The sequence below is a fragment of the Entelurus aequoreus genome, linkage group LG07, assembly GCF_033978785.1.
Source record: "Entelurus aequoreus isolate RoL-2023_Sb linkage group LG07, RoL_Eaeq_v1.1, whole genome shotgun sequence".
Taxonomy (NCBI): Eukaryota; Metazoa; Chordata; class Actinopteri; order Syngnathiformes; family Syngnathidae; genus Entelurus; species Entelurus aequoreus.
This window is the reverse complement of record NC_084737.1, coordinates 79,590,292-79,617,394: the sequence shown is the minus strand read 5'-3', so window position 1 is coordinate 79,617,394 and position 27,103 is coordinate 79,590,292. Positions and strand designations below refer to the sequence as shown.

The following is a 27,103-nucleotide window of genomic DNA, read 5'->3' as shown; positions in this document are numbered from 1 at the left end:
ACAAATCTTTCATCCTCGCTCAAATTAATGGGGTAAATCGTCGCTTTCTCGGTCCAAATCTTTCTTGCTCCATTGTAAACAACGGGGAATTGTGAGGAATCCTTCCTCCTGTGACGTCACGCTACTTCCGGTATAGGCAAGGCTTTTTTTTATGAGCGACCAAAAGTTGCAAACTTTATCGTCGTTGTTCTCTACTAAATCCTTTCAGCAAAAATATGGCAATATCGCGAAATGATCAAGTATGACACATAGAATGGATCTGCTATTCCCGTTTAAATAAAAAAAATTCATTTCAGTAGGCCTTTAAGCACTTTCTAACCACTTGAGCATCTAAAAACCTTGCAGTATTTTTTAAATGTGCATCCCATTAAAATTAAGCAAGCACAGTAATTCAAAACATTTGTATGCTCGTGCAACACTTGAAACCTTTAGCATATCAGTATGTGGAATTAAATCATGGAATAGATTCACCAAAGAAATCGAACAATACACAAATATGATTCAGTTTAAGAGACTGTTCAAACTACAAGTGTTCACAAAGTACACAGAACAAGAATTATGATGAATATATTAAAACCTTTTTTTTTTTTTTTAGTTTTTTTATTGAGACAAAGATAATTTATGTATTTAATATTTGTTTACTTACTATGGTATATCATTTGTTTATTATTTATTTGTTCACTGTTATGTTACAGAGAACAAGGAAATGTGATAAAATTGCTATGGTATGAAAAGGGGTAGGATTAAATAAGCTCAGCTTCTTGTGCGGCAGCAGTTTTGATGGATGTAACTAAAGCATTTGACACAATTAATCACAATATTTTATTTAAAAAAACTAGAACGGTATAGCATCAGAGGGTTGGTCTTAAACTACAGAAGTTATTTAACAAACAGGAAACACTACGTGAAGCTGTAGGCGAACACACATCTACAACGCTGAAAATATCCTGTGGTGTACCTCAGGGATCAATACTAGGACCAAAATTGTTCAGTCTCTGTATAAATGACATTTGTAAAGTTACAAAAGATTAGTAAAGTAAAGTTAGTATTATTTGCGGATGATACAACAGCGTTTTGTTCAGGAGAGAACACACAGAAGTTAATACAAATAATAACTGAAGAAATGAACAAATTATAAAGATGGTTTCACAAAAACAGACTATCTTTGAATGTCAGTAAAACTAAAATAATGCTATTTGGTAACAGTAGAAGAGAAAGTCAAACACAAATACAAATAGACAGAATATTGAAAGAGTAAATGAAACCAAATTTCTACGTATAATGATTGATGATAAATTGAACTGGAATTCTCATGTAAAAAATATACAACATAAAATAGCAAGAAACACGTCAATAATGAATAAAGCAAAACATGTTCTAGACCAAAAATCACTTCATATTCTCTACTGCTCGCTAGTGTTACCATATCTGAGTTATTGTGTAGAAATATGGGGAAATAACTACAATAGTACACTTCATTCATTAACGGTGTTACAAAAAAGATCAGTTAGAATAACACATAATGTTGGATATAGAGAACATACAAATCCTTTATTTATTGAATCGAAAATACTGAAATTCCACGACATAGTGAATTTGCAAACAGCTAAAATTATACACAAAGCAAACTACAACCTGCTACCCAATAATATACAACAATTCTTCTCAAAAAAAGAGGAGAAATATAATCTTAGAGAAAAATTAAATTTAAAACATTTGTATGCACGTACAACACTTAAGACCTTCAGTATATCAGTATGTGGAATTAAATTATGGAATGGATTAAGCAAAGCAATCAAACAATGTACTAATATGATCCACTTCAAGAAACTCTTCAAACTTAAAGTGTTTACAAAGTACAAAGAAGAAGAACCATGATAAACATTCCGAATTTATTTCATCCATCCATTCATTTTCAAGATAATCTTACTCATCTCACCATATGAACGATAACTTACTTCACCAATAATTATTTATGTATTTTTATTGTGATTACTTATGGAGTATATTGTGAATAAAGTGAGAACAGGAAGTGAACACGAGTTTTAGCAACTGCTATGTAAAGGAAAAGGGGTAGGATGGAATAAGCTCTGTTTCTTCCTACTCCTTTTCGAACACGTTGAACAGAGAAACTGGAAATTGTGATGTATCATGTTGTATGCTTGCATGTTCCAAATAAACTCAAACTCTTCCTACTCCTTTTCGGACGTGCTGTAATGAAACAACTGCATGAAACATGTGATGCATTGCATTGTATCGTATGCATGTTCCAAATAAACTGAAACTGAACTGAATTTTGGTTATTACCTTGTTGTTTGTAGCTCAACTTTGCTGCTCGATGTATTCACTGTTTTGCTTTTTAAGGGCCTAAGCAGCACCTAATGATTATTCAACGTGTCGTATTCATCAAGTATGACTTGACTTAAAGGCATACTGAAATCTACTACTACCGACCACGCAGTCTGATAGTTTATATATCAATGATGAAATCTTAACATTGCAACACATGCCAATACGGCCGGGTTAACTTATAAAGTGACATTTTAAATTTCCCGGGAAATATCCGGCTGAAACGTCGCGGTATGATGACGTATGCGCGTGACGAAGTCAGAGTAACGGAAGTTATGGTACCCGTAGAATCCTATAGAAAAAGCTCTGTTTTCATTTCATAATTCCACAGTATTTTGGACATCTTTTGCAATTTGTTTAATGAACAATGAAGGCTGCAAAGAAGACAGTTGTAGGTGGGATCGGTGTATTAGCAGCGGACTACAGCAACACAACCAGGAGGACTTTGTTGGAGCGCTAGCCGCGCTAGCCGCCGACCTCACCTTGACTTCCTACGTCTCCGGGCCGCCAAACGCATCGGGTGAAGTCCTTCGTCCTTCTGCCGATCGCTGGAACGCAGGTGAGCATGGGTGTTGATGAGTAGATGAGGGCTGGCTGGCGTAGAGCTAATGTTTTTAGCATAGCTCTGTGAGGTCCCGTTGCTAAGTTGCTAAGTTAGCTTCAATGGCGTCGTTAGCACAGCATTGTTAACCTTCGCCAGCCTGGAAAGCATTAACCGTGTATTTACATGTCCACGGTTTAATAGTATTGTTGATTTTCTATCTATCCTTCCTTCTATCCTTTATTTTTTTGTTTCTATATGCAGTTAAAGCACGTTGCTATCACGTTAGCTCGTAGCTAAAGCATTTCGCCGATGTATTGTCGTGGAGATAAAAGGCACTGAATGTCCATTTTGCGTTCTTGACTCTCATTTTCAAGAGGATATAGTATCCGAGGTGGTTTAAAATACAAATCCGTGATCCACAATAAAAAAAGGAGAGTGTGGAATCCAATGAGCCAGCTTGTACCTAAGTTACGGTCAGAGCGAAAAAAGATACGTCCATCACTGCCTCTCAAGTCCTTCACTGTAATGTTCCTCATCTACGAATCTTTCATCGTCGCTCAAATTAATGGGGTAATCATCACTTTCTCGGTCCGAATCTCTCTCGCTCCATTGTAAACAACGGGGAAGTGTGAGGAATACTAGCTCCTGTGACGTCACACTACTTCCGGTACAGGCAAGGCTTTTTTTATCAGCGAGCAAAAGTTGCGAACTTTATCGTCGATTTTCTCTATTAAATCCTTTCAGCAAAAATATGGCAATATCGCGAAATTATCAAGTATGACACATAGAATGGATCTGCTATTCCCGTTTAAATAAAAAAAAATCATTTCAGTAGGCCTTTAACTTGCCCCTTGAATATGAAAGTCGCACAAGTGTGTTTATTTGGGTATCCCCTAGCAACCACTTTTGCAGGGAAACATGCCAGGAATGTGGAGTGAGTGTCTGTGTGCCATGCAAAGGGATACCACTCTAAACTTCTTCCCACACATTTGGCGGCAAGCATGCAGAAAGGCGCCTGGGGCGGCAACAATGGAGCAGCTGCTCTCAGCATCAATGGGCTGCAGGATGACCTGTGCAGGCTTTACCGTTTTACCGCCTTTTTCTATATTAATAAGATTATGATGATTTTTTTTTTTAGGGGTGTGGGAAAAAAATCGATTCGAATTCGAATCGCGATTCAGAATCAATTCTCTTTTTTTTTTTAATCGATTTTTTTCAATTTATTTATTTTTTTTATTAATCAATCCAACAAAACAATACACAGCAATACCATAACAATGCAATCCAATTCCAAAACCAAACCCGACCCAGCAACACTCAGAACTGCAATAAACAGAGCAATTGAGAGGAGACACAAACACGACACAGAACAAACCAAAAGTAGTGGAACAAAAATAAATATTATCAACAACAGTATCAATATTAGTTACAATTTCAACATCCCTCATTGACATTATCATTAGACATTTATAAAAATAAAAATAAAAGAACAATAGTGTCACAGTGGCTTACACTTGCATCGCATCTCATAAGCTTGACGTCCAATATTTTCACAAAGATAAAATAAGTCATATTTTTGGTTCATTTAATAATTAAAACAAATGTACATTATTGCAATCAGTTGATAAAACATTGTCCTTTACAATCATAAAATGTTTTTACAAAAATCTACTACTCTGCATGTCAGCAGACTGGGGTAGATCCTGCTGAAATCTATGTAGTGAATGAATAGAGAATCGTTTTGAATCGGGAAAAAATCGTGTTGAATTAAAAAAAAAAATCGATTTTTAATCGAATCGTGACCCCCAGAATCCATATTGAATCGAATCGTGGGACACCCAAAGATTCACAGCCCTAATTTGTTTTTTTGTTTGTTTTTTAAAAGAAGACCATTACAACAAAACATGAGATTTTCTTCCATCTTTATTTGCTTTTTTTTGCTTCATGACATTGAATGAACACATAGTGTTTACAGACTATTCTTTTTGCACAGACCAAAATACTTTTAAGTCCCTTCGTGCAAACCTCCAACTTGGTAACCCTTGGGGTTTTACAAAAAAGTGTTGCCTATACAACCCGTGCCTTTGAAACCCCAAAGAGGATTGCGATATATATATATAATTTTTTTTTTTGGTTTCCATACATCTGTGCTAGATGACATTAATATTAAATAAAGGACATCTACCAGGGCCTCCACATGGGCGCGCTGGCGTTATCGGGCTGTAGTTGCTGCGCCGGCCGACTGGGGGCCCCCCGCTGGGACTGAGGAGAGCCGCTCTCCGGCCTCACCGAGCCGACGCCGGACTTGAGGCTCAGGAGCCGCTGTTGGACGCGCGGGAAGCTCCTGGAAGTCTGCGCACGGCAGTTGAGACACGCCGGGGTGAGTGTGGCGCACATGGCGCGCTGCACGAAGTCCGTGACCCGCTGACACGCGTCCGGGTCCCGCAGCAGGCTCGTCCCGGGCAGCAGAGCCGAGACCTTCTGGAGGCAAGCTTTGTAGCCTTCTCTGTAGCTTTCTGCGGGGTCTGCAGGGGGAACAACAGAATTAGCGCACGCAATGAAAGCGCACACGATGATGATGATGATGATAACGAGGCGCACCTTTATCGGGAGAGGCTGGAAGGTCTCGGAGGAAGCGGACCGTCATTTCCAGAATGTCCGCTTTCTCTAACTTGGAGTAGCGGGAGTTGTCTTTGCCGACGAGCGGCAGGATGAGACTCTTTAAATGGCTCAAACTGTCATTAATACGCGCGCGTCTTTTCTTCTCCAAAAGAGGTTTGAGAGTCTAAAAAAAAAAGGGAGGAAAATGTTATATTGATGCACTTCGCGACATGAAAATAGAAAAAAAAATCATATTAATGTGCATTTGTCTTACCTTTCTAAGGGCGTGTGCGTGTTTTCTCTGGGCCACGGTGGACGTGACACTGCGGGTCAGCTCGGAGGCGATGCTGCCGGGACTCATGTTGTGCTTGTTGGGCGGGGAAGTGTGCGGAGGAGCCGCGCAGTCGGACTATTTATGCGCAACCCGGGGGTGCGTCACAGGGGGCGGGGACACCGCATCATGGCGCTTGAAATGCGGGGAAATGAATTGGAGAGAGGCGCTCCTGTCCGCATCATCTGCGGAGTTGGTATATACAAACCCCGTTTCCATATGAGTTGGGAAATTGTGTTAGATGTAAATATAAACGGAATACAATGATTTGCAAATCCTTGTCAACCCATATTCAAGTGAATGCACTACAAAGACAAGATATTTGATGTTCAAACTCATAAACTTTTTTTTTTTTTTTGCAAATAATAATTAACTTAGAATTTCATGGCTGCAACACGTGCCAAAGTAGTTGGGAAAGGGCATGTTCACCACTGTGTTACATGGCCTTTCCTTTTAACAACACTCAGTAAACGTTTGGGAACTGAGGAGACACATTTTTGAAGCTTCTCAGGTGGAATTCTTTCCCATTCTTGCTTGATGTACAGCTTAAGTTGTTCAACAGTCCGGGGGTCTCCCTTGTGCTATTTTAGGCTTCATAATGCGCCACACATTTTCAATGGGAGACAGGTCTGGACTACAGGCAGGCCAGTCTAGTACCCGCACTCTTTTACTATGAAGCCACGTTGATGTAACACGTGGCTTGGCATTGTCTTGCTGAAATAAGCAGGGGCGTCCATGGTAACGTTGCTTGGATGACAACTAATGTTGCTCCAAAAGCTGTATGTACCTTTCAGCATTAATGGCGCCTTCACAGATGTGTAAGTTACCCATGTCTTGGGCACTAATACACCCCCATACCATCACAGATGCTGGCTTTTCAACTTTGCGCCTATAACAATCCGGATGGTTCTTTTCCTCTTTGGTCCGGAGGACACGACGTCCACAGTTTCCAAAAACAATTTGAAATGTGGACTCGTCAGACCACAGAACACTTTTCCACTTTGCATCAGTCCATCTTAGATGAGCTCAGGCCCAGCGAAGCCGACGGCGTTTCTGGATGTTGTTGATAAACGGTTTTCGCCTTGCATAGGAGAGTTTTAACTTGCACTTACAGATGTAGCGACCAACTGTAGTTACTGACAGTGGGTTTCTGAAGTGTTCCTGAGCCCATGTGGTGATATCCTTTACGCACTGATGTCGCTTGTTGATGCAGTACAGCCTGAGGGATGGAAGGTCACGGGCTTAGCTGCTTACGTGCAGTGATTTCTCCAGATTCTCTGAACCCTTTGATGATATTACGGAGCGTAGATGGTGAAATCCCTAAATTCCTTGCAATAGCTGGTTGAGAAAGGTTTTTCTTAAACTGTTCAACAATTTGCTCACACATTTGTTGGCAAAGTGGTGACCCTCGCCCCATCCTTGTTTGTGAATGACTGAGCATTTCATGGAATCTACTTTTATACCCAATCATGGCACCCACCTGTTCCCAATTTGCCTGTTCACCTGTGGGATGTTCCAAATAAGTGTTTGACGAGCATTCCTCAACTTTATCAGTATTTATTGCCACCTTTCCCAACTTCTTTGTCACGTGTTGCTGGTATCAAATTCTAAAGTTAATGATTATTTGCACACAAAAAAAAGTTTATCAGTTTGAACATGAAATATCTTGTCTTTGTAGCATATTTGAGTGAATATGGGTTGAAAATTATTTGCAAATCATTGTATTCCGTTTATATTTACATCTAACACCATTTCCCAACTCATATGGAAACGGGGTTTGGAGGCGCCGATCTAAATTTCTGCTGGTGGGTGCTCGGACAGGCGGTAAATCTGACGCTACTTTTCTGAGGCCATGTCTTCACCTACTTGCCAACCTTGAGACCTCCGAATCCGGGAGATTGGGGGGGAGTATATTTATAGCTAGAATTCACTGAAATTCAAGTATTTCTTATATATATATATATATATATATATATATATATATATATATATATATATATATATATATATATATATATATATATATATATATATATATATATATATATATATATATACAGTACAGTACACAGTAATGAAAACACAGTTGTTCTACTAACTGCACTGTACTTGCCTCTTACTTAAAAAAAAAAATAACACTTACCTTTCACTATTTGAGTAGCCTTTGTTCTGCCATTTGACTACTGGCGAGCGATCTCTGAATCCGGGAACATATCCTTCACGGATTTGTTGAACACATCCGCAAATGACAACAGGAGTTTGCTTGCAGCTATCAGCATAGCCATCTTTGTCTCGGCATATGTTACACCCTCGGGTCTCTATTTAGCAAGGTAGCCCATAATACTGGGCTGTGACCGGTGCTGCGTTGCCGCCACCTTGTGCTTCTCTGACCATTCATGAATGAGTATATCCATTCGGCCACCGAGTTCAATGGAGAAGTCTGATCTACAAAATGTGCAGGCAGCATACCCCTTCCCCTTCCAGCTGTCCTGGATGAACTTAGGCATGGAGACTGTTTCTACAAACATTTGTGAAAGAATGAGCCAGGATCAGGAGCTCAGTGATTTCCAGCGTGGAACTGTCATAGGATGCCACCTGTGCAACAAATCCAGTCGTGAAATTTCCTCGCATCCTAAATATTCCAAAGTCAACTGTCGGCTTTATTATAAGAAAATGGAAGCGTTTGGGAACAACAGCAACTCAGCCACCAAGTGGTAGGCCACGTAAACTGACAGAGAGGTCAGCGGATGCTGAAGCTCAGAGTGCAGAGAGGTCACCGACTTTCTGCACAGTCACTTGCTACAGAGCTCCAAACTTCATGTGACCTTCCAATTAGCCCACATACAGTACGCAGAGAGCTTCATGGAATGGGTTTTCATGGCCGAGCAGCTGCATCTAATGAAAAGCGTGGGATTCAGTGGTGTAAAGCACGTAGCCACTGGACTCTACAGCCGTGGAGACGCCTTCAATGGAGTGATGAATCACGCTTTACCATCTGGCAATCTGATGGACGAGTCTGGGTTTGGAGGTTGCCAGGAGAACGCTACATTTCGGACTGCATTGTGCCGAGTGTGAAATTTGGTGGAGGAGGAATTATGGTGTGGGGTTGTTTTTCAGGAGTTGGGCTTGGCCCCTTAGTTCCAGTGAAAGGAACTTTGAATGCTCCAGGATACCAAAACATTTTGGACAATTCCATGCTCCCAACCTTGTGGGAACAGTTTGGAGCGAGCCCCTTCCTCTTCCAACATGACTGTGCACCAGTGCACAAAGCAAGGTCCATAAAGACATGGATGACAGAGTCTGGTGTGGATGAACTTGACTGGCCTGCACAGAGTCCTGACCTGAACCCGGTAGAACACCTTTGGGATGAACTAGAACGGAGACTGAGAGCCAGGCCTTCTTGACCAACATCAGTGTGACCTCACTAATGCGCTTTTGGAAGAATGGTAGAAAATTCCTATAAACACACTCCGCAGCCTTGTGGACAGCCTTGCCAGAAGAGTTGAAGCTGTAATAGCTGCAAAAGGTGGACCGACATCATATTGAACCCTGTGGGTTAGGAATGGGATGGCACTTCAAGTTCATATGTGAGTCTAGGTAGGTGGCCAAATACTGTTTTTTATCACATTCGAATCCCGAATTGTTTTAGTAAATGTTTTTTAGGCCATCTCTATGCTTACTTGGTGCACGTATGTGTCATACGTCAGCAACCAAAAGGAGGTTTTGTAACCTGTAAGCTGTTTTGTTAAGGTGTTGTTATTATTATACCAAATAATACATTGCAAAAATCAGTTGGAATGGAGAATCGTGTTGAATCGAGTATCGATTATGAATCAAATCCTCACTGTTTGCGCACAATAAAGTGGTGGTTTTCAACTTTTAAATGAGAATGTCCACGGATTGTTTTCGGCTGGCCCTGCGATGAGGTGGCGACTTGTCCAGGGTGTACCCTGCCTTCCGCCCGATTGTAGCTGAGATAGGCTCCAGCGCCCCCCGCGACCCCCAAGGGAATAAGCGGTAGAAAATGGATGGATGGATGGATGTTTTCGGCTGTTTAAATACAAAAATACATAAAAGTTGAATAGTGTATGTTAATATTGTCCACATAGCACCATACAGTATGTAGGCCTGTACACTTGCTTGCACGCACAAAAAGGATCACATGCTACTAATGTGACAGACAACAGGAATACGTTTCTGAAATGGGGAAAAAAAAGACGCCACGCCATCATCTAACATCAGTTTGTTCGCCCCCAGCATGTTGCCAACATGGTGTTTGTTTACCTGCATGCTGTCTTATAGTGGGGGTGCATGCAAGAGACACTACACTGCTGCATCACTTGGGTGCAAGGGCTGGGCTATATACTGTAACCATAGTTTCATATGAAATATGGTCTTGATGATATTCTATACCACAGGCTTCAAACTCAAGGCCCAGGGGCCAGATGAGGCCCGCCACTTTATTTTATTTGGCCCTCGAAAGCCTGGAAATAATATGTATCAATAAAGTACTCTAACTTTTCTTAATAAATGTATTATTTATTTCTATTTTGGGAGAAGAAAAAAAAGTACTACATGTCATTTCAAATTATGTTCATTCAAATATTGTCTAATTATGCAAAAATATATTATCAAGCATTCAAACAATTTTTTAAATACAAATAAATACTACTACTAATAATGATTTCAAAGCAAGTTATCCATCAAATTGTGCAATGTAAAAATAGCAATAGATTTCATGGTAAAATTGTGAAATTTACTGTAATTTTTACAGCATTTTTCTCTAAATGAAAAAAAAAACTGTACTTTTTTTTTTTACTGTAATCAACCGTTTACATTTACAGTAATACACCGAAAAATCTACAGTTGTTAATTTGCAGTATAAAAACAAACAAACAAACTGGCAGCTCAGGTGCCAAAATTTTACTGTAAAATTGCAGTTTTTTTATTTACAGTAAAAAAAAAAGAAAAAGTAAATTTTACAGTAAAATTCTGGCAACTGAGCTGCCTTTTTTAACCTTATAAAAACAGCAGTACTGTTTTTCCATTTACAGTGATATACACTACATTTTTAGGTGAAATTATTGCAACTTACCATATATTTTTTACATTTTAGTTTTTTAAAAATGTACTAATAAAATGCATTAAAAAATTGCGTAATAATAGTATTCACTGTTAGAAGCGGCCCTACATAACTGCGGTGTGGCCCTCAGTGAAAACGACTTTGACGCCTCTGTTCTATACAGCAGTGCCTTAACTTACACATTTAATTGACAGCACAATTGTAACATGTGTTACCGCCTTTTAAAAAGAAAAACAAACTTTTTAACTTTAACAAATATTGTAAAAAAAAACAAAAAAAAACAATAGAATGTACTACTAACGGTTTCAGCATGTTTTATGAAGTAATGTACAGTATTTACCCTGGAGAGTATATGGCTCCGGATGCTTCTCTGCCAAACACACCATCAGCAGCTTCTCTATATTTTCATGTATAAATGTCCGCTGTTTAGATATTATTTTAACATCCTCAGCTGGTGTTAGACTCCTCCTACTTCAGTATGGCGCAGGCTAGCAGTGATACGTTTAAATTGCGTATCACGCTCGGTCATATTTTTGATGATTTCTTCCTTTAATTCAATGAATATCATCCACCACCTTTCCTCAGCACTGTCCTTCACACTCACTTTCCTCCTTCCCATGGTCGGAAGACAAAGTTATGACAATCTCTAGCTACGAGCTAATGTAAGACCCGATGTTTTGGTCGGACCATACGGAGTTCACGGTGACATTTGTCTACTCATGGCGGGGATGCTTGTCACTCACATTTTTGCTTACAACTTAAAGGACACTTTTTTATCGGGACTACCATTCACAATCATTCGGAGCGACAAGAACACACATGTTGGGTTTTTTTAGGATTCTAAAGATTGAAAAAAAGCGTGCAAGATGGAGTCACCCTTGTAGCCTTCAAAACTCTCTAAAACAACATCTAAATATTTTAGCTGCAAGTAGGTATAAATAACATAGTAAGAGACACGTTCATAACAATATGTAATATGTTAAAAATGTACGGTATTTTGGTCATTTCAAGCATTACCAGAACAGGCAACTTCAACCCTAAACTAACACCCTCCCTTCCACATCCCACCTCCCCGGATTGTAAATAATCAAATGTAGATACTAATTCTTATGCTTTCTGATCTCTCTCTCTCTATGAGTTCCTCAGTGTTCGCTCTTACAATAACAATGTTGCTACAGCTTAGTTGTTATACAGGTTACGGAACGTAAATGAAGTATTGTTGGCAGTATTTGGATGCATTTTTAGAGTGATTCATAGTTAGAATCCATTGCACCCATTAGCTGCATTGCTAGCCACCTAGAAGAGCCGATTATTACAAATTACAATGCAAAATATATATATATATAAGTTCTTGTCTCTCATAAGGATTGTGAACAATAAAGGCTAAATTTCAAAAAAGTGCAATTCTCCTTTGAAGTAGGGCTGGGCCATATATCGATATACTCGATATATCGCGGGTTTGTCTCTGTGCAAGATAGAAAATGACTATATCGTGATATTCGAGTATACATTCTCACGCAGTTGCTTTTAGCTGCGGGCATTACACTGCATGCGTTTCCCACTCTTTCTTGTCTCTCCTTCTCACAGAGACGTAAAACAAGCGCACCTTCTTACATACGTCACATACTGTCGTGCGTGCAACGTCACACGCTCCCGCGGAGCAGAGAAGTAGCGACATGGTAACGAGAGAAAGAAGGTGCGAATCTGGTAACAATTGAAGGAAGAATGAATTCCCAAGAAAAACAGCACGGGGTCCATCGTCCGCCGGTGGTTTGGCTTCAAGCGGGAAAATGTTGAACATTTATGCGGCAAAAGCGTTGCTACAAAAAGTAGCACCACTGCTAATGTAGCATCATTTGAAAAGTCACCCGCTAGAGAATGAAGAGTGCTGGAAACTCTGCATCAACATCTCCGGCCAGTGCCACACCCACAAAATTCCGAATCAACTATTTCCAGATCAACACCTTATGAAAAACCTTCAAAACCGTACTAAAAGAACACCTCCAGGCAACTACAATCCTAGACTAACACCCTCCCCCCACCACATCCCACCTCCCCGGATTGTAAATAATCAAATGTAAATAATCAAATGTATATACTTGTTCTTATGCTTTCTGAGCTCACTATGTCCACTACTTGCTGTACATATCCTACCAAGTCAGTCCTACACTGTTTCAATGTCCATTTCTCTGATGATGCAATTGTTGATGACTGAAGTGCTGATATCAACCAAACCTAACCCCCCCCCCCGCCCCGCCCCCGCCCCAACCCCCTCCGCATCCCACCCCCACAAATAATGTAAATAATTCAATGTATATACTCTGATGATGATTAACTTGTGTGATGACTGTATTATGCTGATAGTATATATCTGTATCATGAATTGATTTACGTGGACCCCGACTTAAACAAGTTGAAAAACTTATTGGGGTGTTACCATTTCGTGGTCAATTGTACGGAATATGTACTGCACTGTGCAATCTACTAATAAAAGTTTCAATCAATCAATCAATCAATCAATCAATCAATCAAGCTAATTTTTATTTGACAGTTATTGAAATATCTTGTGTGACATCATGCACAAAAGTGCACTTTATTTGTTTTTAACTATTGTAGTGGCGTTCTGTACAAAAAGTACACTTTAATTTAGTGTTGTTTTGATATGTCATCTTAGTGACATCATGCACAAAAGTGCACTTATAGCTTGTTTTAAAATGTCTCTGACAATCTTGCACTTTCTGTTTTGAAATGACATGAATGTTTGTGCCACTGCTTAATAACTGTTTAATAAATACACTTTTGGTACATTGACTTAGTTGTGATTTCCCTCTCTGCATGAAAGTTTAAAATGAGCATATATTAATGCAGTATGAAGAAGAATGTTTTAATGTAGACACATAGAATCATCATACTGCTGTAAATACATGCATCAAGTGTTCATTCAAGCCTAAGGCAAAATATCGAGATATATATCGTGTATCGTGACATGGCCTAAAAATATCGAGATATTAAAAAAAGGCCATATCGCCCAGCCCTACTTTGAAGCATAACAATTAGCCAAGAGACAGCAATTATCTTTAAAAAAAACTCTTAAGTGGGGGCACTCTTAAGTTAAAGTAAAACCGTGGAGTATTTTATTTGGTTTTAAGTTATTTGTTCATTGATTACCATTCATTTGCTTTTATTGTGGTTTATTGTGGTTATTCTTTTTATCCACATTTTTTTCCGTCTCAACTATATTTTAGGTGTTTTATTTGTGCCTTTTATATAATTGTATTTTATTGATTATTCAGTATAGGCACTTTGGTCCACTGGTTATTTTTAAAGTGCTCTGCAGTTGGATTGGCTATAATGAAACTATTAACTATATATTTATTTTAGTGTCCATTGCGCAATAACACCACATCTAATACACAAATAGTGAATTATAACAGATGTCCTTGCATCATTTCACTCTAAGTTTGGTGTTTTTTTTTAAATCGCAGTACAACATTGCAGCGAGTGGATTCACGCGTTCGGCACGCGCCAAAACCACGCAACAGATGGGAAGCCCTGGCTCGAAACCCCCCAGCCACCCACCCGGTCTCCACCCTGCACGGCAACCCCCACCACCCTGCTCTCCAATTCGGTCTCGATCAGCATCTCTTGTTCCCATGTGGCCCCTCCAGGGTCTCGTTTACATGTAAATACAACACTTGCCCAAAGCCAGCGCAATTTTACGCGCAGTGTTCCCCCCCCCCCCGTCCCCCGTCTCTGCATGCACATATGCGCAATAAATTATTTTAATTTAGATAAAATATATGTGGAATGTGCATAAAATGTCCCTGAAAAAACAGCAAGTTGCAGTTGAAAAACAATCATTTTATTATGATTAAAGGCCTACTGAAAGCCACTACTAGCGACCACGCAGTCTGATAGTTTATATATCAATGATGAAATCTTAACATTATAACACATGCCAATACGGCCGGGTTAACTTATAAAGTGACATTTTAAATTTGCCGCTAAACTTCCGGTTCGAAACGCCTCTGAGGATGACGTATGCGCGTGACGTAGCCCGGGGAACACGGGTATGCCTTCCACATTGAAGCCAATACGAAAAAGCTCTGTTTTAATTTCATAATTCCACAGTATTCTGGACATCTGTGTTCGTGAATCTGTTGCAATCATGTTCATTGCATTATGGAGAACGAAGCTGAGCAAGCAAAGAAGAAAGTTGTCGGTGCGAAATGGACGTATTTTTCGAACGTAGTCAGCAACAACAGTACACAGCCGGCGCTTCTTTGTTTACATTCCCGAAAGATGCAGTCAAGATGGAAGAACTCGGATAACAGAGACTCTAACCAGGAGGACTTTTGACTTGGATACACAGACGCCTGTAGAGAACTGGGACAACACAGACTCTTACCAGGATTACTTTGATTTGGATGACAAAGACGCAGACGTGCTACTGTGAGTATGCAGCTTTGGCTTCTAAACATTTGATCGCTTGACCGTATGTGCGCAACTTTTTTTTGCGTATGTACGTAACTTTTTAAAAATATATAAGCTTTATGAACCTTGGGTTAGGTGAACGGTCTTTTGGGCTGAGTGATTGTGTGTGTTGATCAGGTGTTTGAATTGTATTGGCGTGTTCTATGGAGCTAGGAGCTAGCATAGGAGCTAGGAGCTAGCATAACACGTACCGTACCGTACGTGCGCGTCACGTACGTAACTTTTTAAAAATATATAAGCTTTATGAACCTTGGGTTAGGTGAACGGTCTTTTGGGCTGAGTGATTGTGTGTGTTGATCAGGTGTTTGAATTGTATTGGCGTGTTCTATGGAGCTAGCAGAGGAGCTAGGAGCTAGCATAACAAACACGCAGGTGTTTTTATGCAGGATTAATTTGTGGCATATTAAATATAAGCCTGGTTGTGTTGTGGCTAATAGAGTATATATATGTCTTGTGTTTATTTACTGTTGTAGTCATTCCCAGCTGAATATCAGGTCCCACCCGACTCTCACAGCATCTTCCCCATCTGAATAGCTTCAACTCCCCACTAGTCCTTCACTTGCACTTTACTCATCCACAAATCTTTCATCCTCGCTCAAATTAATGGGGAAATTGTCGCTTTCTCGGTCCGAATCTCTCTCACTTCATGCGGCCATCATTGTAAACAATAGGGAACTTTGCGTATATGTTCAACTGACTACGTCACGCTACTTCCGGTAGGGGCAAGCCTTTTTTTTATCAGATACCAAAAGTTGCAATCTTTATCGTCGTTGTTCTATACTAAATCCTTTCAGCAAAAATATGGCAATATCGCGAAATGATCAAGTATGACACATAGAATAGATCTGCTATCCCCGTTTAAATAAAAAAAAATCATTTCAGTAGGCCTTTAATGCTCATTTACGCACAGGACAGATTTTGTAAAATAATGGAGTTCAGTATATGGATCATATTTATGCAGAAATATCCAACAAAACATTGATAATGAAATATGTTTGTGCATGGAAACAGACTAACTTTTACAGTCAAGATGCACTTAAATGCACTTTTTTCTTTTAGATTTTGTGTAAGTATTGTCACTGTCAAAGCATGGGGATGGCGCTACTTTATTTTAATTAAAGTACCAATGATTGTCACACACACACTAGGTGTGGTGAAATTTGTCCTCTGCATTCGACCCATCCCCTTGTTCACCACCTGGGAGGTGAGGGGAGCAGTGGGCAGCAGCAGTGCCACACCCGGGAATCATTTTTGGTGATTTAACCCCCAATTCCAACCCTTGATGCTGAGTGCCAGGCAGGGAGGTAATGGGTCCCATTGTTATAGTCTTTGGTATGACTCGGCCGGGGTTTGAACTCACAACCTACCCATCTCAGGGCGGACACTCTATGGAATGTTTACAACAGGGGTCCCCAAACTACGGCACATGGGCCGGTTCCGGCCCGCTGGTATCCGAAATCTGGACCGCGGGAAGTCCCAAGTTTAAAAAAAAGAAAAAAAAGAAACAAAAGTTTTTTTTTTTTTTTTTTTTTTTTTTTAAATTATTTTATTTTTTTTATTTTTTTTAAATTATTATATTTTTTTTTTTTATCTGTCCTTTCTAATCCATTTTCCACCACTTGTTACTCTTGGTGTCTCCTAGCTGCTCAGGCAAATCATATTGTCGAAAAATGCATTTTCCCCATCTATAACCAGTGTTGGGTTAGTTACTGAAAACCAGTAACTAGTTACAATTACTAGTTACTTTATTTAAAAAGTAACTCAGTTACTAACTCAGTTACTTACACCAAAAAGTAATGCGTTACTGTGAAAAGTAACTATTTAGTTACTTCTTTTTTCCCCCCTTTTTTTAAAGCTCCCATTAATGCCCTTTTAGCCTTCATTTCAGTACTGTTATTGCACTGGAGAATAATACCATCTGTTGATCAACTTCACATGCATTTGCATCACTCAACTCAGAAAGCAATGTGCTCTACATACAACACACAAACAATGTGGTCTACATACAACACACAAACAATGTGGTCTACATACAACACACAAACAATGTGGTCTACATACAACACACAAACAATGTGGTCTACATACAACACACAAACAATGTGGTCTACATACAACACACAAACAATGTGGTCTACATACAACACACAAACAATGTGGTCTACATACAACACACAAACAATGTGCTCTACATACAACACACAAACAATGTGGTCTACATACAACACACAAACAATGTGGTCTACATACAACACACAAACAATGTGCTCTACATACAACACACAAACAATGTGGTCTACATACAACACACAAACAATGTGGTCTACATACAACACACAAACAATGTGCTCTACATACAACACACAAACAATGTGGTCTACATACAACACACAAACAATGTGGTCTACATACAACACACAAACAATGTGGTCTACATACAACACACAAACAATGTGCTCTACATACAACACACAAACAATGTGGTCTACATACAACACACAAACAATGTGCTCTACATACAACACACAAACAATGTGGTCTACATACAACACACAAACAATGTGGTCTACATACAACACACAAACAATGTGCTCTACATACAACACACAAACAATGTGCTCTACATACAACACACAAACAATGTGGTCTACATACAACACACAAACAATGTGCTCTACATACAACACACAAACAATGTGCTCTACATACAACACACAAACAATGTGGTCTACATACAACACACAAACAATGTGGTCTACATACAACACACAAACAATGTGGTCTACATACAACACACAAACAATGTGGTCTACATACAACACACAAACAATGTGGTCTACATACAACACACAAACAATGTGCTCCACATACAACACACAAAGACAAAGATATCTTTCAAAGGGCCAATTTATTTCAGGCCAGAAAAAATTGACAAAACTATTTTAAATAGCTGCAACATAATGGCACTTTAACTTTAACTCTAAGTAGATAGGATCTTTGATCCAAGACACAACTTACATTTAACTAAAATGTTATTTTCTTTGTGCTCGACAAAAGAAAAGTATTGAGAATGTCTCCATGTTAAAAAACTTGACTTCTGGCTTCGCCATGATGTCTTGTTAGTTGTTATGAGAGTAGCGTATGTGTGTGTGTGTGTGTGTGTGTGGCCCTTTAAGATATGACAGCATGAGAGGTGAGTGACGTCAGTGAGTGAGTGGGCGAGAGAGGTGAGGGAGCGGCGACAGTGAGTGCGTGTAGGTGCTCTAGCTTGGTGGATGGCTGCGTGCAATAAAGTCACAAAGTTGCAACAAACCGCCGGGCTCGTCATTCACCCTCAGCTGTAAAGACCCTCTTCCGGGTAAAGTGAAGGTTGTTAGACCCGAAGTACGGCTCTGGAGGAACGTCTCCCCTGCGGGGAGGCGTGCTTTCCCCCACCCACAGAAAGCACGCCTCTTATTTTCCACTGGAGCGCTCCAATAAAACACACTCAGATCTTCAGTTTCTAGCCGATACTACATAAAAATAACGTAAAATAACGCAGTAACGCATCATGTAGTAACGGTAACTGAGTTACTGTATATAAAAAAATAACGCGTTAGATTACTAGTTACCGCCGAAACTAACGGCGTTACAGTAACGCGTTACTTAGTAACGCGTTAGTCCCAACACTGTCTATAATGTGACATCATCGCGTACCGTATTTTTCGGAATATAAGTCGCTCCGGAGTATAAGTCGCACCGGCCGAAAATGCATAATAAAGAAGGAAAAAAACATATACTGTATAAGTGGCACTGGAGTATAAGTCGCATTTTTGGGGGAAATATATTTGATAAAAGCCAACACCAAGAATAGACATTTGAAAGGCAATTTAAAATAAATAAAGAATAGTGAACAACAGGCTGAATAAGTGTACGTTATATGAGGCATAAATAACCAACTGAGAACGTGCCTGGTATGTTAACGTAACATATTATGGTAAGAGTCATTCAAATAACTACAACATATAGAACATGCTATACGTTTACCAAACAATCTGTCACTCCTAATCGCTAAATCCCATGAAATCTTATACGTCTAGTCTCTTACGTGAATGAGCTAAATAATATTATTTGACATTTTACGGTAATGTGTTAATAATTTCACACATAAGTCGCTCCTGAGTATAAGTCGCACCCCCGGCCAAACTATGAAAAAAAAACTGCGACTTATAGTCCGAAAAATACGGTATATACAAATGTTTTAACCCAATGCGGCCCCCGAGTCAAAAAGTCTACAATTTAAAAAACAACTAAATTATAAGCCAATATTTCATAACACAGTAATTCAGACCATTAGTGTAATGTTTGTGCAAATTGTTTTTTTCTGATCCACATATTACCTTATACCTGCTACCATTGATTGTTTCCTTGATAAAAAAAACAAACTAAAATAACTCGCCAAAATAACAGGCAAGTTTTTTTAATGGCTCTTTCTAAAGAACAGCTCCTAAATGTGTGCATTTATTGAGATTTAACAAGACATTCAATTTCTGGTGACTATAATTGGAGGCACTATTATTTACATTTTTAGAAGTTAATCCACGTTTAAGAGCTTTTATGTATACAAACACCACCAAAATGTGTATATTTTCTGTTCAAACTGTTTTTTCTACACTTGGAAACAAAAAAATCAAGCCCCCCTGCGAGCGACAGCTCCCTTTTTTTTCAATGCCGCTTTGCACGCGCCGTGTCCCATGGGGCCCCAAATAACTGCCACCAAGTCCAGTATGCATGGGAACGGGTCCCTTCAGGAGAACCATTTAAAAAAAAAAAAAAGAAAGAAAGAAAGAATGAAAGAAGGAAGGATATAGAGGGGTTTCGGTTAGGAGGGTTTTTGTCCTAGTTTTAGCGTGGCTATCCATCTGTGCAAGCTGAGAGGACAGTGATCTTTTGTTGAAGGACATGCTGAGAAGTATAGAATTATGAAAGGGGCTTCCGGCAGCCCAAGGAGGGTGGGGGTGATGAGGGTATCATATATATATATATATATATATATATATATATATATATATATATATATATATATATATATATATATATATATATATAATTTTGTAATTTTTATGATATATATATATATATATATATATATATATATATATATATATATATATATATATATATATATATATATATATATATATATATATATTAAAACAAATAGTTTAAAAGTATGTTGTGTTGCACTTGAAAAGGCATATCATTAATAATAGTCAAATTGAAAGGCATGTCTACATTATTCTGAAATGATAACAGCATTAACAAAAGTATATTCTGCAATTAAAAGTGCAATTTAGTTGAGTGTTTTTGTTAATAGTCCACCTGTTCGTTAGTATATTAGGACGAGGCTGCAGATATAGTATTTGCTCTTATGAGTGGCATGAGACTGACACGAGCCATGCTTGGCCCTGCAGGCTCCAGATGGGGCCATGGTGATGTATTGAGGCGTGAAACAAAAGAAAGCATGGACAGAGTCTGCAGGCTGCTTGCAAGGTTGATCTCCATCGCGGTGATACACACACATACACACACACACACACACATACACACACACACACACACAGGATTTTTTTTAACCTCCGCCTTTAAATTGTACGTCACATCACGAGTTTGGCATCCCAAGCCAAACTTTTATTTATGAAAGCCAACATGCAAGAAACATCTGCTGGGTGCAGTGTTATCCTGCATGGGAAAACACACTCGATGTGATTTGAATATTGTATATTACTTTTAATTAGTGCTGTCAAATGATGATTATACATCTGATTAATAACAGTTTTGCATTTGGGTTAATCATGATTAATCACAGGTTATCATTTGCGTGCATAATTTAAATTAACTTGAAAACCACCACAATATTTGGACACATATTCAATTTCATTGTCAGAATGGGATCCATTTTTAAAACATGCTTTACTCGAATGCACAACAGTTTTATCTACAAAACCCAAAACTAGTGAAGTTGGCACGTTGTCTAAATTGTTCAATTGAATACACAGCAAATACAAGATACTTAATGTTCGAACTGAGAAACTCAACTTTTTTTGCAAATAATCATTAACTTAGAATTCAGAGGCAGCAACACATTGCAAAAAAGTTGTCACACTGTGTTACATGGCCTTTCCTTTTAACAACACTAAGTAAACGTTTGGGAACTGAGGAGACATTTTTGAAGCTTCTCAGGTGGAATTATTTCCCATTCTTGCTTGATGTACAGCTTAAGTTGTTCAACATTCTCCGTTGTTGTATTTTAGGCTTCATAATGCGCCACACATTTTCAATGGGAGACAGGTCTGGACTACAGGCAGGCCGGTCTAGTACCCGCACTTTTTTACTATGAAGCCACGCTGTTGTAACACGTGCAGAAAGTGGCTATTGTCTTGTTGAAATAAGCAGGGGCGTCCATGAAAAAGACGTTGTTTGGATGGAAACATATGTTGCTCGAAAACCTGTATGTACCTTTCAGCATTAATGGTGCCTTCACAGATGTGCAAGTTACCCATGCCTTGGGCACTAATACACCCCCATACCATCACAGATGCTGGCTTTTCAACTTTGCGCCTATAACAATCCGGATGGTTCTTTTCCTCTTTGGTCCGGAGGACACGACGTCCACAGTTTCCAAAAACAATTTGACATGTGGACTCGTCAGATCACAGAACACTTTTCCACCTTGCCAGTGAAGCCGGCGGCATTTCTGGGTGTTGTTGATAAATGGCTTTCTCTTTGCGTAGTGGAGTTTTAACTTGCACTTACAGATGTAGTGATGAACTGTAGTTACTGACAGTGGTTTTCTGAAGTGTTCCTGAGCCCACATGGTGATATCCTTTACACACTATTGTCGCTTTTTGATACAGTACCGCCTGAGGGATCAAAGGTCACGGGCATTCAATGTTGTTTTTCAGCCTTGCCGCTTACGTGCAGTGATTTCTCCAGATTCTCTGAACCTTTTGATGATATTACGGACCGTAGATGGTGAAATCCCTAAATTCCTTGCAATAGCTGGTTGAGAAATGTTGTTCTTAAACTGTTCGACAATTTGCTCACGCATTTGTTCACAAAATGGTGACCCTCGCCCCATCCTTGTTTGTGAATGACTGAGCATTTCATGGAAGCTGCTTTTATACCCAATCATGGCACCCACCTGTTCCCAATTAGCCTGTTCACCTGTGGGATGTTCCAAATAAGTGTTTGATGAGCATTCATCAACTTTCTCAGTCTTTTTTGCCACTTGTGCCAGCTTTTTTGAAACATGTTGCAGGCATCAAATTCCAAATGAACTAATATTTGCAAAAAATAACAAATTTTTCCAGTCCGAACGTTAAGTATCTTGTATTTGCAGTCTATTCAATTGAATAAAGGTTAAAAAAATGTGCAAATCATTGTATTTTGTTTTTATTTACAATTTAAACAACGTGCCAACTTCACTGGTTTTGGGGTTTGTATCTATCCAGAGTTAAGGTAAAGGAGCATGTGAGGTCAAAATAAATTGCATGATTATTTCCTGTAATGCGATATCTTTTTGTGATTATTCACATGTGAGTTCACTCGTTATTTCTGACACTAAAAACATAACAGTGATATAGTTTAGTAAATGAGACACTTTCACAAAATACAGTTGTACCTCCGTTTTCGGACACCCAGACAAAATTAGACCAATAATATGTCTCAGTTTTCATTTGCCGTCTCAGTTATAGCTAAAGAGCCTTTTTTACAGTCAGGTTGCCTGTGTACCATACCATGGAAGTGGCCAAACAAATAATTCCTCATATTGGTGACTCAGTGTTAGTCCAACTATGTTTGTGTCTTTATTACTGTAGATTGTATTCAAACACGTGACTTTTGAACAGACGTAAACAAACTGGTGGGCCACCAAACCAACATGGCTACTGTGCAGCAATCAGAGTGTGAACTATCTGAGTACGCAAGGGGCCTAGATCTTACCCCTAAAAGCAGATACGAGCAAAAAAATGCAAACTATGCAATAGAATCCAAGACAAGATTTGTCGAGTGATCTAAATGGTAAATAGTAAGTATACTTGTAAATTGTACAAAAAATTTCCCTTGTGGATCATTAACGTATGTCTAAGTCTAAGTCTATACTTGCTTTTCTACCTTCAAGGTACTCAAAGTGCTTTGACACTATTTCTTCATTCACACACAGATATCGGAAGCTTCCGTGCATGGCGATAACCTGGCCCATCAGGAGCAAGGGTGAAGTGTCTTGCTCAAAGACACAACGGACGTGGCTAGGATGGTGGACGCTGGAATCGAACCAGGAACCCCCAAGTTGCTGGCACGGCCACTCTACCACCCGAGCCACGACGAGTCACCTCAGGGTTTATCCGTCGACCGCGTTCCCAGACATGTGCTTCAGACATTTTACACGACAAAACAGATGAAAACTTTGAAAAGCATGGAGGTCTACAACTTCTTTGTGTGTGGCCGGGTCAAGAACATTGGGATCAAGACTTTCTCGGATAAATCATGCATCGTTTTTTTTCAGGTAAGGAGTTTCCTCATCTTCATCAAAATATAACAATCGATGTATGTGCTGAAAGCTTCATTTATGATTGCTGCCTTTGTTGAAAACGTAACTCTATTATGTTTTGCTCACATTTGATTTATTTTACTTGGACTTGCCGAGTTGGTGCTTTTCGCAACACATGTACAAAATCAAAACCAGTGAAGTTGGCACGTTGGGTAATTCGTAAATAAAAACAGAATACAATGATTTGCAAATCCTTTTCAACTTATATTCAATTGAATAGACTGCAAAGACAAGATACGCGCGGAAGGCCCCCGGGCCTGAAGGTGTCTCCCCCTCCACCTTGAGACACTGCGCGGATCAGCTGGCTCCTGTCTTCACTGACATTTTTAACACCTCTCTTGAGCTATGCCGCGTGCCGTCCTGCTTCAAGACCTCCACCATTGTCCCTGTCCCCAAGAAAGCACGGCTCACAGGACTTAATGACTACAGGCCGGTGGCGCTGACGTCTGTGGTCATGAAGTTCTTTGAGCGCTTGGTCCTGCCCCACCTCAAGGACATCATCGCCCCCCTCCTGTACCCACTGCAGTTCACCTACAGAGCCAACAGGTCTGTAGATAATGCAGTGAACCAATCAATCAATCAATCAATCAATCAATGTTTATTTATATAGCCCTAAATCACAAAAGTCTCAAAGGGCTGCACAAGCCACAACGACATCCTCGGCACAGAGCCCACACAAGGGACATCGATGTGAATGACTATGAGAAACCTTGGAGGGGACCGCATATGTGGGTAACCCCCCCTCTAAGTACAGTCCCTAGTGGGTCCACATAACAGTGAGAGTCCAGTCCATAGTGGGGCCAGCAGGAGATCATCTCGAGCGGAGACAGGTCAGTAGCGCAGAGACGTCCCCAACCGATGCACAGGCGAGCGGTCCACCCCGGGTCCCAACTCTGGACAGCCAGCATCTCATCCATGGTCACGGGAACCGGAATAACCCGGCGAGGGGACAAAGGAGAAAAGAAAACGGCAGATCAACTGGTCTAAAAAAAGGGGGGTCTATTTAAAGGCTAGAGTATACAAATGAGTTTTAAGATGGGACTTAAATGCTTCTACTGAGGTAGCATCTCTAACTTTTACCGGGAGGACATTCCATAGTACTGGAGCCCGAACAGAAAACGCTCTATAGCCCGCAGACTTTTTTTGGGCTCTGGGAATCACTACCTGGCCCTCCACTTCATCCTGGAGCATCTGGACTCCCCAGGAACCTACGCCAGGATCCTATTTGTGGACTTCAGCTCTGCCTTCAACACCATCCTCCCTGGACTGCTACGAGACAAGCTCTACCAAACTCAGCGTGCCCGACTCCCTCTGCAGTTGTATCAATGACTTCCTGACGGACCGAAGACAGCACGTGCGGCTGGGGAAGACTGTGTCGGACAATGGAACCACGAACACTGGTACTCCTCAGGGCTGTGTATTTTCCCCCTGGCTCTTCTCCCTGTATACAAACTGCTGCAACTCCAGTCACCAGTCGGTAAAGCTTCTCAAGTTTGCGGACGACACCACCCTCATCGGGCTCATCTCGGATGGCGACAAGTCCGCCTACAGGAGAGAGGTGGACCGGCTGGCGTCCTGGTGCAGCCTCAACAACCCGGAGATGAACGCCCAGAAAACAGTGGAGATGATCTTGGACTTCAGGAAAGTCAAAGCCCCACCATCCCCCCCTCACCCTGATTGACTCTCCCACCCCCTCTCCCTAAATTCCTTGCAATAGCTGATTGAGAAATGTTGTCCTTAAACAATTTGCTCACGCATTTGTTCACAAATCCTTGTTTGTGAATGACTGAGCATTTCATGGAATCTACTCTTATACCCAATCATGGCACCCACCTGTTCCCAATTAGCCTGTTCACCTGTGGGATGTTCCAAATAAATGCATGATGAGCATTCCTCCACTTCCTCAGTCTTTTTTGCCACTTGTGCCAGCTTTTTTAGAACATGTTGCAAGCATCAAATTTCAAATGAGCTAATATTTGCAAAAAAATAACAAAGTTTACCTGTTTGAACGTTAAGTATCTTGTCTTTGCAGTCTATTCAATTGAATATAGGTTGAAAAGGATTTGCAAATCATTGTATTCTGTTTTTAGTTACGATTTACACAACGTGCCAACTTCACTGGTTTTGGTTTGTAACAAAAAAAAAAAATGTATGAGAATAATTGAGGGGATGACTCTCCTGATTAATAAAAGACTGTCCTCACAGGTATACAGAACACCTGTGATGGTGACTTAGCCTTTACTGACAGTTTGACCAGTCCGGATCCTGGCCTTTACTGTTACCACACTACACCTATGTTTTGTTTGTGTGCGAGTGTGTGTGTGTGTATATGTGTGTGTGTGTGTGTTTAGCTACATTATGTTGTTTTTTTAGCCAGGGTAAAGAAAATACATTTTAAAAGTGATTACTGTATATGATGCAATGTATAGGTGCTTGTCATTTTTACATGCAAAAACCCTGAAAAAGTTAAGCGAATACATGCCAAAATTGTTTGTGCACATATGGGAAGATGAATGTAAATAATAAATACAAGACCAAAAACCTGGTTACACAGTTTGTTAGCTCACCCTACAAATGTGCATATTATTAGACATTAGTGCAGTGCTGATCATGCACTATATTTAACATATTTGGTATATTAAAACCTCTTAAACGGTCTCAAAACTGACAATTATTTAGCCAATAAAAATTATGTGTTATTTACAATATATGTATATATATATATATATAATGAAATTCCCTCAAAGAATACACTTTAAGTTGATCATACTGATGAAAAAAGATAAATAAATAAAGCATATAAGGACTGTTATGGGGTTGTTTTTTTTTTGCAGTGCTACACCAGCAGAGAGGACCTATCAAATGGTACCAGGGAGCATCCCAAGCCTGAAACAACGCCACCAACACTAAACATCTGCTGCACAACATTTTTTCATCAAGCATGCACAGGATGGCTGTGACGTCATATTGCACATTTCTATAGCCTAAAAAAAACAAAACACTTCTTTCTGCTCATTTTCATTCATGCTAAATGCTGTGGCTGCATTTGTTTTTAAACGAATGAAATAAATAATAAAATGGAAATGGAAATTCAATTCAATTAGGCTGCAG

The 27,103-nt window shown here is 39.7% G+C and overlaps 1 protein-coding gene and 1 long non-coding RNA gene across 3 annotated transcripts; one reads left to right on the top strand and one right to left on the bottom strand.

Annotated features, from left to right (window-relative positions):
- The first annotated feature begins 2,496 nt into the window (after positions 1 to 2,496).
- Positions 2,497 to 27,103, top strand: LOC133653205 (uncharacterized). 2 transcript variants are annotated; one of them, XR_009826684.1, is made up of 4 exons: positions 2,497 to 2,908; positions 20,856 to 20,934; positions 23,606 to 23,947; positions 26,827 to 27,103. It is a non-coding gene; the product is annotated as an uncharacterized LOC133653205 (long non-coding RNA). The 2 variants fall into 2 exon arrangements; XR_009826683.1 differs by lacking the exon at positions 20,856 to 20,934 and having other exon boundaries at positions 2,560 to 2,908.
- On the bottom strand, positions 4,831 to 5,875 carry LOC133653204 (transcription factor HES-2-like). Its single transcript, XM_062052265.1, has 3 exons — positions 5,769 to 5,875; positions 5,495 to 5,678; positions 4,831 to 5,418 (listed from the first exon to the last, which is right to left on the bottom strand). The coding sequence occupies exons 1-3, from the start codon at positions 5,853 to 5,855 to the stop codon at positions 5,075 to 5,077; spliced, it is 615 nt and encodes a 204-aa protein (XP_061908249.1). The 5' UTR covers positions 5,856 to 5,875; the 3' UTR covers positions 4,831 to 5,074.

Coding starts and splice junctions, on each gene's coding strand:
- LOC133653204 (XM_062052265.1), bottom strand. CDS start 5,855: ATGAGTCCCGGCAGCATCGCCTCCGAGCTGACCCGCAGTGTCACGTCC. Junction 5,679..5,768: donor ACGCACACGCCCTTAGAAAG/GTAAGACAAATG, acceptor TTTTTTTTTTAG/ACTCTCAAACCTCTTTTGGA. Junction 5,419..5,494: donor TCCAGCCTCTCCCGATAAAG/GTGCGCCTCGTT, acceptor TTCCCCCTGCAG/ACCCCGCAGAAAGCTACAGA.